Genomic DNA, 14179 nt, shown 5'->3' on the forward strand with positions numbered 1-14179 from the left:
AAGTTGTGACAGGAGGATCCAGCCAGAGGCCCCTCCCAGAGAGCCCTGGATCCGGGGAGGGGGCCACAGCCAGCTCAGCTCCAAACCTGACGCAGGGAATGACCACCCAGAGGAATAAACTAAAGATGGGAGCCTGGGGCCAAAGGCCTTGGAGAGGGAGGCAGGACTGGGCTGGCTCAAGTTAGTGGCACGATGACGCATGAAGAAGATGATGTTGTGCTCTTTATTGCCAAAAATAAAAACTTTTAAAAAGACAGCTCCTGTTAATAAATATCCCTTCCTTTCTGCACCAGAGCTCTGGTTTTCTCCTGGCTTCTCCTAACAGACTGCCTAATCAACTGCTTTGGGCATGACTCTACCTCTAGGGGTAAGGGGTCAAGGCCAGACCTTCATTAAGGCCCTTGCTCCCCAGCCCCCAATCTTAAATAATCAGGCCACTGGCAGTGAAGTTTGAAAAACGGTTTATCTGGGGTGGGGGGCAGCCAGTGTCTAACACTATTCTCTAAGGGTTCTCAACTTAGGGACACTCAAGGATTTGAGTGAAGTGCCAGTAGGCTGGCTCTGGGCAGGGGCTGGAAGGGTTTGTAGGCAACCAGAATGAGGGTTTTAGTACTCACCAGAAGCCCAACGTACAACGTGAGAACAACTTTTGGACAGAAAGTTTAAGACCTGAACTGACCAGTAGAGGACAGTTCAGCTCTGCAGTTCTCACCCCACCCAGGCACATCGGGAAACGGGCTGGAAGGGATGTTCTGGGGGTACTACTGGCAATCAGGGGGCAGGGCCAGGGATCCTAGATGTCTAGTAAAAAAACTGTCCTGCCTCAGATACCAGTGGCACCCCCGGCCATCTGCCTGCAATGAAGCAAGGCTGGAAGGAGACTCGTCTTCCCCTCGGCTACCTTCCTAGGGGGTACTGATGGCTTGCCAAGAAGCCTGAGCAACAGCTGTCTAGACCCAGAAGCTACAAGAGGCTCTGAAGAGACCAGAGAGCCAGCTGCTGGCCTAGACTCCCCCCCACCCCTTTCCTGCCAAAACAGGTGAGCTGCCGCTAGTTTATGGTTAGGACATCACTCTGGATCTCATGGCTTAACTGGGTCTGTAAATCACTCAGCTTCTTCTTCAATCCAGAGAGGGCTGAGAGGACAATTGTTTCGGGACGCAGAGAGCCACAGGACTCCACGTTGTAGTAAAACCTAAGAGGAAGAGTCGGGTGAGAGCCCTCCACGAGGCAGGCTCACTGGCCCGAGCTTCAGCCCGGGATCCTGCGCTCCCCCTTCTGGGTCCTGACTCCCTTCCCACCTGGAACTCGGCCAACAGCAGTCCTGCTGCACATTACAGGACTTCAAGGCCACAGCCACCTCAAAAAGCTTCATGTTCGTCATCAGAAGACTGGTCCATTTCTGGCTCTGGCCTGGTCCCCTTCTCTGGGGGTTGAGTATCAACAGTAGGAACAGAGGGGCTAACCGGAGGGCTCCTCTGCTCCCCAATAACTAGTGGAGGATAATCTGCCTTAGGACGTGCACGTGGCATGGGCTCCATTGTTCTCCGTCCTTCCTGAGCTCACGGGCACTGGGGCGTGAGACAAGGGTCTCCCCAACTCAGAACCTGCACCAAAACCCTATGTTCTTCCACGCTTCACCTTCAGGTGCCAGACGAGGGTCTTACCTCTCTGGCTTGCCGTTGGGGTCGTACGGAGCCTGGGACTCATCTTCATCCAGCTCAGAGTACTCACTCTTTGGCCTGAGGTCAAATACAAGTCAGCACAGGCAGCTACCGCTGCTGCCCACAGGGAGCCTACCCCCACCCCGCTCCCTCAGAGCCCTGTCCCCACCAACCCACCCTAAAGGCCTGCCTTTACTCCGACAAGAACATACCATTCCTCGGGCTTGGGGTACACTGTGTGCCTCAGGGCATTGTCAGGATCATATTCAAAAGCCACACCTGCAGTAGGGTTCCACTTGGCATGCTCCTTGCCAAAGCCCTTTTTGGCATAGGCTCGAAGTCTTAGCTCCTGGCCTTTCCTTAGCTTGACAATAAGGATGTCTGCAGGGAGAGGTTTAAGTCGGTCAAGGGGCGGTAGAGACACGGTCCCCTGAATGTTGACCTGGAGGTCCCACACGATCTGGACAAACAGTTCAAAGGTCAGATGACAAGGAGAGCAGGCGGCACGAGAGGCTTGTGCTGGGTCTCAGCCTCGTGCTGGCCTGCAAAACGACAGGGCAGGTAGACACACGCACACGTTCTCCAGCCCCTTACCGTCCTGTTCCACGTAGTCATTGGGGTCATTATCTCGGTTCCGGGAGGTCACCTGCAGGGAGCCCAAACAGAGGCATGTATGAGCTAGCTGTTGGTCTCCCCAGTCACCTCTTCCAGCAACTATGTTCCAACACCTGCCAAACCTGGGAATGAAGGGAGAGAAGTGCCTCCTAGGACCTCATGGGTACCGCCTTCTCAGTCAAAACAGTACCATGGCCTTTAAAAGGGTCCTTGGGTGACAGAGGACGGGCCCACAGCACCAACCGTGTTCCTGTCCACCCTGGCTAGTGTCCAGGATTATCAGCACTTCTTAGGCACCAGACACAGGAAGACAGAGGGTAAAACACAAGGAATATCCGCATCTTGTAACAAACCACCCGAGTCTAGCCCACTCTGAGAGAAAAGGAGGACGATGAGGGTCCCGGGAAAGGAGGATGTGCTGAGACACTGACTGGAATGACCCGGGGGCTGTTGGAGATGAGGTCTCGAGACGTGACATGACGAGTTTGGTCTTCGTTACAGCGCACGTCAAGGGTGAACTCCACCGAGCACTCGGGGCAGAACTCCTCACACGTGCAGTCCTGACAGAGGAAGAGAAGCAGGAATGAGTCCACGGAGAGATGGCAAATGCTGAGCTCCCTGTTTCTCATACCCCATTCCTTCCGTTTTTCCAGCTGTAAAACAGCCGGCCACAGGCTCTGGGCACTGGGGGGCCGTGTCCATCTGGTACATCGTTCTCGCGGGCTGCCCAATGCAGGCACTTCCCAGATTAGAGACAACCTATACCCACTGGCCCCCATGTTTTCCTTCCACCTCCGCCAGCTACCAGACCACACTGCAGGGAGACGCTGTGCTAACATCCCACCCTGGCCCTTGGGGTGCTCTTCTGCCACGAACCAAGGCGTTAAGTAAGAGAATGATGCTTTCGTGCTTTATAGGGCAGCCTCCCTTGAACTAAGTGGACTAGCTTGGGAAGGTCACCATCGTTTAAAATAAAATGATCCAGGGGCGCCTGGGTGGCTCAGATGGGTAAGCGTCTGCCTTTGGCTCAGGTCATGATCCCAGGGATCAAGCCCCACATCGGGCTCCTGGCTCAGCGGGGAGTCTGCTTCTCCCTCTCCCTCTGCTTCTCTCCCTGCTCATGCCCTCCCTCTCTCTCTCTCTGTGTCTCAAATGAATAAAATCTTTGAAAAAAAATAAAATGATCCAGAGCACAACTCAAAAAATTACCTTTCAAGTTCTAGACTACTTACCTTTTCTTAAAAACAAAATCTTTCCATTATGGAAAATTTCATATATTCACAAGAGCAGAGCAAGTATAAGAGGCTGCTACCATGTAACCATCACTCGGCTTCAATCATCATCAATAGTTCTTTAAGCAACTGATGCTGCAAACAAACCATTAGGGACCATCTGCTACAGTGTAACTTCAGACAAGAAGAGTTACTGGAATGTAACCAAGCAAACTGTTCTCCCCATCACACCAGCAGGAAAATTTAACCTGCTTCTGATGTTTTTGAGATGATGAGAAAGAACAAGGGGCCACACCTGGATAGTCTGCAGTCATACACAGGTTGAGGCAGGAAGGTAACGTAGAGCTTTAGCAGAAATATGAAATGGAAGGGGGCACCTGGCTGGCTCAGTCCGTGAAGCATGCGACTCTTCATTTTGGGGTCGTAAGTTCGAGATCCACATCAGGTGTAAAAATAACTTAAAAAAACTAAAAACCCAAAATAAAAAAGCAAGACACATCGATATTCTGTCTGCAAGACACTCATTTCAGACCCAAAGACACCTCCAGATTTAAAGTGAGGGGGTGGAAAACCATTTATCATGCTAATGGACATCAGAAGAAAGCTGGGGTGGCAATCCTATCAGACAAATTAGATTTTTTTTTTTTTTAAGATTTTATTTATTTGAGAGAGAGACAGAGCAAGAGACAGCAGGAGGTGGGAGGAGAGGGAGAGGCAGGCTCCCCACTGAGCAGGAAGCCCAATGCGGGGCTCGATCCCAGCCTGGGATCATGACCTGAGCTGAAGGCAGACGTTTAACCAACTGAGCCACCCAGGCACCGCCAAATTAGATTTTATTTATTTTTAAGATTTTATTTATTTGACAGGGACACAGCAAGAGACGGAACCTAAGCAGAGGGAGTGAGAGAGGGAGAAGCAGGCTTCCCGTGGAGCAGGGAGCCCAATGTGGGGCTCAATCCCAGACCCTGGCATCATCATCTAAGCTGAAGGCAGATGCTTAATGACTGAGCCACCCAGGTGCCCCCTCAAATTAGATTTTAAACCAAAGACCATAATGAGAGATGAGGAAGGACACTATAGCACACTTAAAGGGTCTATCCAACAAGAAGATCTAACAATTATAAATATTTATGCCAACATGGGAACAGCCAATTATATAAGCCAAGTAATAACAAAATCAAAGAAACACGTCGACAATAATACAATAATAGTAGGGGACTTTAAATGACACACTGGACCAGATGGACTTCACAGATATACTCAGAACATTCCATCCCAAAGCAATAGAATACACATTCTTCCCTAGTGCACATGGAACATTCTCCAGAATAGATCACATTCTGGGTCACAAATCAGGTCTAAACCAGTACCAAAAGACTGGGATCATTCCCTGCAAATTTTCGGACCACAATGCTATGAAACTGAAACTCAATCACAAGAGGAAAGTTGGAAAGAACTCAAATACATGGAGGCTAAAGAGCATCCTACTAAAGAATGAATGGATCAACCAGGAAATTAAAGAAGAATTAAAAAAATTCATGGAAATGGGGCGCCTCGGTGGCTCAGATGGTTAAGTGTCTGCCTTCGGCTCGGGTCATGATCCCAGGACCCTGGGATCAAGCCCCGTGTCAGGCTCTCCCTCTCTCCACTGCATGTGCTCTCTTGCTCTGTCAAATAAAATCTTTAAAAAAACAAAACAAAAAAACTCATGGAAACAAATGAAAATGAAAACACAACTGTTCAAAAGGTGGTCTTGAGAGAAAAGTATATAGCAATACAAGCCTTTCTCAAGAAACAAGAAAGTTCTCAAATACACAACCTAACCTTACATCTAAAGAAGCAGGAAAAAGGACAGGAAATAAAGCCTAAACCCAGCAGGAGAAGAGAAATGATAAAGATTAGAGCAGAAATTAATGAAAAAGAAACCAAAAGAACAGTAGAAAAGATCAACGAAACTAGGAGCTGGTTCTTTCAAAGAATAAGATTAGTAAACCCCTGGACAGACTTATCAAAAAGAAAAGAGAAAGGACTCAAAATCATGAATGAAAGAGGAGAGATCACAACCAACACCAAATACAATTATAAGACATATTATGAGCAACTATATACCAACAAATTAGACAATCTGGAAGAAATGGATGCATTCCTAGAGACGTATAAACTACCAAAACTGAAACAGGAACAGAAAACCTGAACAGACCCATAACCAGCAAGGAAATTGAAGCAGTCATCAAAAATCTCCCAACAAATAAGAGCCCAGGGCCAGATGGCTTCCCAGGGGAATTCTACCAAACATTTAAAGAAGAATTAATATTCTTCTGAAACTGTTCCAAAAAAATAAAAATGGAAGGAAAACTTCCAAACTCATTTTATGAGGCCAGCATTACCTTGATCCCAAACCAGATGAAGACCCCACCAAACAGGAGAATTATAGACCAATATCCCTGATGAACATGGATGCAAAAATTCTCACCAAAACACAACAGGATCTAACAGCACAATAAAAGGATTATTCACCACGACCAAGTGGGATTTATCCCTGGGCTGCAAGGTTGGTTCAACATCCACAAATCAATCAACGTGATAGAATACATCGATAAAAGAAAGAACAAGAACCATATGATCCTCTCAATAGATACAGAAAAAGCATTTGACAAAGTACAGCATCCTTCCTTGATCAAAACTCTTCAGAGTATGGGGATAGAGAGTATACACCGCAATATCATAAAAGCCATCTATGAAAAACCCACAGTGAGTGTCATTCTCAATGGGGAAAAACTGAAAGCATTCTCCCTAAGGTCAGGAACGCGGCAGGGATGTCCACTATCACCACTGCTATTCAACATTAGTACTAGAAGTCCTAGCCACAGCAATCAGACAACAAAAAGAAATAAAAGGCATCCGTATCGGCAAAGAAGTCAAAACTCTCACTCTTTGCAGATATGATACTTTATGTGAAAAACCCAAAAGACTCCACCCCAAAACTGCTAGAACTCATACGAATTCAGTAAAGTGGCAGGATATAAAAATCAATGCACAGAAATCAGATGCATTTCTATACACCAATTACAAGACAGAAGAAAGAAATTAAGGAGTCGATCCCATTTACAACTGCACCCAAAACGTTTTCGTAAGATAGCTAGGAATAAATCTAAGCAAAAAGGCAAAGAATCTGTACTCGGAAAATTTTAGAATACGCATGAAAGAAATTGAGGAAGACATAAAGAAATGGAAAAACGTTCCATGCTCATGGATTGGAAGAATATTGTTAAAATGTCTATGCTACCTAGTGCACTACACATTCAATGCAATCCCTATCAAAATACCATCAACTTTTTCACAGAAATGGAACAAATAATCCTAAAATTTGTATGGAACCAGAAAAGACCCCGAATAGCCAGAGGAATGTTGAAAAAGAAAACCAAAGTTGGTGGCATCACAATTCCGGACTTCAAGCTCTATTACAAAGCTGTAATCAAGACAGTATGGTGCTGGCACAAAAACAGACACATAGATCAATGGAACAGAAGAGAGAGCCCAGAAATGGACCCTCAACTCTATGGTCAACTCATCTTCGACAAAGCAGGAAAGAATGTCCAATGGCAAAAAGACAGTCTCTTCAACAAATGGTGTTGGGAAAATTGGACAGCCACATGCAGAACAATGAAAAGTGGACCATTTCCTTATACCACACACAAAAATAGACTCAAAATGGATGAAAGACCTAAATGTGAGACAGGAATCCATCAAAATCCTTGAGGAGAACACAGCAGCAACCTCTTCGACCTTGGATGCAGCAACTTCTTCCTAGACAGATCGCCAAAGGCAAGGGAAGCAAGGGCAAATGTGAACTATTGGGACTTCATCAAGATAAAAAGCTTTTGCACAGCAAAGGAAACAGTCAACAAAACCAAAGACAACCGACAGAATGGGAGAAGATATCTGTAAATGACATAACAGATAAAGGGCTAGTATCCAAAATCTATAAAGAACTTATCAAACTCAACCCCAAGGAATAATCCAGAAACATCCAAATGGCCAACAGACACATGAAAAAGTGCTCAACATCACTCAGCATCAGGGATACAAATCAAAACCACAATGAGAGGGGTGCCTGGGTGGCTCAGTCGTTACGCGTCTGCCTTCAGCTCAGGTCATGATTCCAGGGTCCTGGGATCAAACCCCACATCAGGCTCCCTGCTCTGCGGGAAGCCTGCTTCTCCCTCTCCCACTCCCCCTGCTTGTGTTCCCTCTCTTGCTGTCAAATAAATAAAAATCTTAAAAAAAACAAAAAACAAAAAAAACTCCCACAATGAGATACCACCTCACATCAGTAAGAATGGCTAAAAGTAACAATTCAGGAAACTATAGATGTTGGCGAGGATGCGAAGGGGGAACCCCTTACACTGTTGGCGGGAATGCAAGCTGGTACAGCCGCTCTGAAAAACAGTATGGAGGTTCCCCAAAAAGTTGAAAATAGAGCTACCCTATCACCCAGCAATTGCACTACTGGGTATTTACCCCAAAGATACAAATGTAGGGATCCAAAGGAGCATCTGCACCCCAAGGTTATTTTTTTTTACCCCAAGGTTTATAGCAGCAATGTTCACAATAGCCAAACTATGGAAAGAGCCCAGATGTCCAATGACAGATGAATGGATAAAGATGTGGTATACACACAATGGAATATTATGCAGCCATCAAAAAATGGAATCTTGCCAATTGCAACAACAACGTGGATAGAACTAGAGGAGGGTATTATGCTAAGCGAAATAAGTCAATCAGAGAAAGACAAGTATCATAAGATCTCACTGATATGTGGAACTTGAGAAACAAGGCAGAGGGTCATAGGGGAACAGAGGAAAGAATGAAACAAAACGAAACCAGAGAGGGAGACAAATCATAAGAGACTCTTAATCTCAGGAAACAAACTGAGGGTTGCTGGAGTGGAGGGGGGTGGGAGGGATGGGGTGGCTGGGTGATAGACATTGGGGAGGGTATGTGTTGTGGTGAGCGCTGTGTATTGTCTAAGACTGATGAATCACAGACCTCTACCCCTGAAACAAATACATTATATGTTAACAAAAAAACCCAAAACTATTAAAAATATGAAATGGAAAAATCAAAATGTCATGAAAAATAAAAATATGAAATGGTACACAACCTTAAAAAAATGTATTTAACAAAAGGAGAGGAATCTGAGATTAAGAGACTAAAGAGGTATAACAACCAAATGCATGCGTGAATCTTGGATGAATGACCAACCCACAGACAAAAAGCAAGAAAGGCTGTGTGGGCGACAACTAGGAAAATCTGCATGAGGACTGCGCACAAACGTGACCAGTTAGTGCTAATACTCTAGGCATGACAGCGTGGTTATGTGGGAGAGTACCCTTACTCTTAGGACAAGCATGCTGAAGTGCCATGGTATCTGCAACTTTCTTTCAAATGGTTCAGCAAAAATAACACGGATAGGATAAATAAAGCTAATGTAGCAAAATATTAACAATTGGCAACTAAAGGTCAAAAGTAAATAGCTGTTTATTTTTTGAGGTTTTTAATTTTTCTGCAGCTTCGGAGAAAAAGCCAAAAACAGGGTAGGGGGATCCATACCATCTTTGTTCAGTAAATATTAGAAAAAAATTTAACAGACAGAAGCTAGGTCTTGGTGCACGTGTATCTTTACCTAAGACATTGCCAAACTGCTCTTCAACTGGTTGTACAACTATACCCACCAATATCTGTAGGTTGTTTTTTATTTATTTATTTAAAGAGAGAAACAGGGCGCCTGGGTGGCTCAGTTGGTTAAGCGACTGCCTTCGGCTCAGGTCATGATCCTGGAGTCCCGGGATCGAGTCCCACATCGGGCTCCCTGCCCAGCAGGGAGTCTGCTTCTCCCTCTGACCCTCTTCCCTCTCGTGCTCTCATTCTCTCTCAAATAAATAAATAAAAATCTTTAAAAAAATAAAAAAATAGAGAAACAGAGATAGCAACAGAGACAGCAAGCAGGGAGGAGAGGGAGAAGCAGGCTCCCTGTTGAGCAGGGAGCCCGATGCGGGACTCGATCCCAGGACCCTGGGATCAGGACCCGAGCCGAAGGCAGACACTTAACCAACTGAGCCACCGAGGCGCCCCTGATGTTTCATTTCTTACAAACAAAAATCTGGAGATGTGAAGCAGATATTGCAAAATGTTAGAATATGACAAGTTGTTTGACGGGAGCGAGAGCACTGGTCAGATAAACTCCACATTTCTCTGTGTGCTTAAACATCTCTTTAAAAAAACACAGATTTATAACATGTATCAAGTTAGCTACCACAAAAATGACGTGCCCTTGGGAATATCAGAAGATGGGCTGATTCAGGATCACCCAAAGCCACCAAGAGGGAAGGCTCAAGCTGTTACCCAACGCAGCCCTGGGGAAAGGAAGCAGGGAACCTAATCCTGTCCCGTTCCCACCAAGTCCAAGGCCTGTTAACATATCATCAGGGAACAAACACGATCCTAGAGGAAGGGGCCATATTTAACGAGCATCACCTATGGGGAGAGGCACAGACACCTGCCTTCCAGTCCCTCAGGTGCTGCTGTGGGGGCCAGTCCTCACTCCCTCTGTTCTCACCCTCATGCCCTCCTAACCCCTCAACCCTCTGCTGACTCCCTTTAGCCTCCCAGCCTCCTGTCACTCGGAAAACACACCCTGGAAAGCAGAGTCTGAACAGATCGGAGTCTGAAAAGGCCCAACCCCCACCGTTCAGTATAAATGAGTATTCTGGTGTATACCAGAATACTTGTACGGCTGGCTAGAGAGACTCCCTGATGCCCCTGGAACCTAATCAATCTGAGGCCTGTCAGAATGGAGGACCCATGTCTGCTTAGGCTCCAGGCAACATCTCCACGCTAACAGCTACAAGTTAAGAAGTGGGGGAACATGCCTCTGAGAACTGAACCTTCCACCCCCGCCCACCTTCCCCCTAATCACACCGCATACCCGGGAGTACTGCAGCTTGTCCACAATGTCGTCACTAGTGAGGGGAATTAGTCCTGGAAGAAACAAAGAAGCACTTTAAAGAAGTCCAAATGGTCACGCCAGAAAGAGAACCTAAAAATCCCCCTGGAAATGAGGCGGCGTCTTCCTCTGATACCAGGCATAGCCCTCCTCCCTTTCACCTTTCAAAGCCCGCACTCACCAAGCCTGTGAGCAATGAACTCGTCATGAAGGACTGAGGAATTGGCATCAATCTGAACCCAGTCAATGGCTAAAAAATAAAGCAGACATGCAGTTTAGCCACCAAATTCACTTAAAGACTTACAGCAGTGGTTCTCAAGATTTAAGAAACACCTGACGCTTACTAAATTACAAAAGCCTGGGCCAGGCTGCCAGAGGCTGATTCCGCAGCTCAAGTGGGGACCAGGGATCCGCATTTTAACAGGAACCACATGCAACACCCCCTCCTTCCCTACTCAGGCAGATTTAATGAGGGGGGAGGGGGGCCCCTGTCCCATACAAAATACTGACTCAGAATACTCATGGGAGTGGGAACATGTTTCTTTGAACTGAGTAGTTCTGTGAGAAGCATTTACGTCTGTTATTCCTGTCAACACCAAATCCAAGAACACAAACTACTCAGGCACTTAAAAGTTAGGGAAAAATCTCAAAGACAGACTTATGGTCCATATCTCATTTTATGATGCAATGACCAGATTACCCAATTGAACACTTTATTATCAATCAACCAATGTTCAGAGAACTCCTTTAATGGAAACAGCATACTAAATATCAAACCCAATGCTTACCAGGAATGAGCTAAGAGGATAAGAACTGTATTATCACACACACTTGACTTAAACACATATTCATTCATTAATAAACATCTGCATGCTGACAAATTCATAAATCAAATGGCCAACCACCAAACAAGGGGCGTGGACACTAGGAACAGAAGTCAGAAGAGGACCAGACAGGACAAAGCAGATTGGGTCCTATGCTTTCTATTGCTTCCCCAACCCAAGCCAAAGAAGGATCATGAGCCAAGCTTTTCTGACTCTGCCTTACTCCCTCCCCCCTCCCCATCCCACATGCCCCAACCCTCTCCTGTGCAGGTTAAAATCCTCTGAGGCTCCTATAAACCAAGCTTTGCTCGACCTCCAGGATACAGATACCAACACTCCCTCCCTACAAGCTCCTCCCTCACAAGACTCTGCCCAGACTAAAGACACTTATTACATATATAAACACACAATATGTATGTCCTACACATATACGTATTATATATATACTTCAAAAAATTTTTTAGAGAGCGAGAGAACGAGGGTGGGAAGGGCAGAGGGAGATTCCACACTGAGCACAGAGCCTGATGCCGGGCTTGATCTCCCAACCCTAAGATCATGACCTGAGCCAAAAATCAAGAGTCAGATGCTTAACCAACTGTGCCACTCAGGCACCCCTACACTTGTCATATTTTGCCCTCTATTGTATTTGTATATATCTTGTCTCAACCTCACAGCTTCGAAAAATCCTTAGGGTGGAGTCTTCAAATGTCTTAACTTTTGCGTTCCCAATGTGGCCTGGAATGTAGCAAGTGCTACTATTTGCAGAACTGAATTTGTGGGAAAAATGGCATTTAGACTTGTAATGTCATGTTGCCTCAAAGTACAACTCCATGGGGCGCCTGGGTGGCTCAGTCGTTAAGCGTCTGCCTTCAGCTCAGGTCATGGTCCCAGGGTCCTGGGATGGAGCCCCACATCGGGCTCCCTGCTCCTCAGGGAACCTGCCTGCCGCACCCCCGCTTGTGCGCCGTCAAATAAATAAAATCTTAAAAAAAGTACAACTCCGTTATTTCACTTATGATGAAACTGAGGCCCAAGAGACATGGAGTGATTAGGGAAGGGAAGGACCAGCACTCCAAGTTCTGAGCTGAAGAAGTGACTAGAGATGGTGGTGGTGGAAACTGCAATGCGCTCTTGTTTACCAATCATTTGGCCTGCTTATTTCCTTAGGAGTGCAGCAGCTGTGAGTTACACTCCTTTTTCCAACCCAAACTTTGAATTGACACTCAGTAAATATTTGTAATATATTTATAAATGTGAAAAATACCTGGAGCAGGGTGGCTGGAACCAGAACAGATCCTCCTTCCTCTGAGTGCCAACAGCACTGTAGTTATACTTCTGAGCTACCTACTGATCCACGTCTATCCTGCAGTACTGTTATCCGTGGATTCGCCTTTGCCCTGCAACTTCACTGTGCGCTCCATGAGGGCAAGAACCCTGCACTATGCAGCTCTGCATTCCCAGTTCCTAGCACACTGCCTGGCAGTTACATGTTCTCTAAGTGCAGCTGAAGGAACGGATTCCCAAAAAGACACCTACTGGTACTGAACATAAAGCATTTAAAATAGGGATTCCCTCACTTAATCCTTGCCATCACCTTTTAAGTACTATTAATGTCCGAATGTTAGAGAAAACCGCAGCACACAGTTGAAAAACTTGCCCAAGTTTCACAGGGACAGTACGTGAAAACGGTATTCAAATCCAAATATGCAGACTCCCGAACCCCCGCTCCTCACCGACGCGTATGTAAGAGTGGACCCTAGCGGCCCTGGGCCAGCGGTAAAGCACTGCTGTCTTCTCAGAGCCACCCCCAGGACACCCCCGCCTAACCAAGCGCTAGGAGCAGGAGCCCCAAGGTGTGCGGAGGGGGCTGGCCACGACAGGCGGGTTTCACTTACCTATTATGGGCACCTCGGCGATGAAGACCCTCCGTATAGAGTTGGCCACCCTGAGGGATGAAAACCCAGCCGCGTGAGGACGCCGCAGCCTCGACCGCGAAGCCCCGCCACGGGGGCCCAGCTCTAAAGGACGTGACCCCCGCCCGGCCCGACTCCAGCCCCCCGCGTTCCCCAGCCGCCAGCTTCCTCCCTCATGGGCCTTACGCCAGGTCCGTGTTCTCAATGATGAACTTGACATTCTCGTCGGTGAGCTCCGTGATCCGCACGGTGGGCTGGTTGGCATATGGCATGGTGCCCCACAACCCGCTAGCTCCCGGGATTCGGCTCCCTGCGCCACCGCCGCCGCCGCCGCCGCCGCCGCCGCCGCCGGAACTGGGTCAGCGCGACCCGCGCCGCTTCCGCAGACACGCGCTCACAGCGCCACCTGCCGCTCGGAGGCCGTTGCCGCTCCGGGCCCCGTTTTACACCCCCACCTGCTTGAAGTGCATCAGGTTCAACTGTGGGAGGGGAGGGGCGGGGGCAGGAATTGGCAAAACCTGTGCACGCCCTCGACTCAATAACACTTCTAGGAATTCATACTACGAAAATGGCTGCAGCTGTCTTCAAAGTTACACGTTCGGGGGCGTTCCCTGCAGCACTGTTTGTAACAGCAAAAGATAACAAAACTAGGTATTTGACAGAGACCAGGTTAAATATACAAAACAAAAACCACTACGATGCCTTTAAAAAAATGAAGTAAATCTGCACATTTATGGAAGAACATAAGTATACTTCAAAGTCCGGCTCACGCTCTCCTGAAACTGCAGGAAGATACAATGCTTTTCACTTCAATGCATCATCTACAGTCTGTGTACTTGTGGCAGGTGGGTGGGGGCTCTTCATCTCCACATGCCTGGCAGTGTGCAGATGCTCAATAGAGAGTACCAAAACCCCCCACCCCACC

The 14179-nt window shown here is 47.0% G+C and overlaps 1 protein-coding gene across 1 annotated transcript; it reads right to left on the reverse strand.

Moving 5' to 3' along the window:
- Window positions 1-204: 204 nt before the first annotated feature.
- On the reverse strand, window positions 205-13590 carry POLR2C (RNA polymerase II subunit C). Its single transcript, XM_027619996.2, has 9 exons — window positions 13441-13590; window positions 13237-13286; window positions 10699-10767; window positions 10500-10552; window positions 2711-2839; window positions 2259-2310; window positions 1877-2045; window positions 1668-1742; window positions 205-1195 (listed from the first exon to the last, which is right to left on the reverse strand). Exons 1-9 carry the CDS (start codon window positions 13524-13526, stop codon window positions 1051-1053), a joined length of 828 nt encoding a protein of 275 aa, XP_027475797.1. The 5' UTR covers window positions 13527-13590; the 3' UTR covers window positions 205-1050.
- Between the last annotated feature and the right edge of the window lie 589 nt (window positions 13591-14179).

Source organism: Zalophus californianus, chromosome 17, assembly GCF_009762305.2.
Source record: "Zalophus californianus isolate mZalCal1 chromosome 17, mZalCal1.pri.v2, whole genome shotgun sequence".
Lineage (NCBI taxonomy): Eukaryota > Metazoa > Chordata > Mammalia > Carnivora > Otariidae > Zalophus > Zalophus californianus.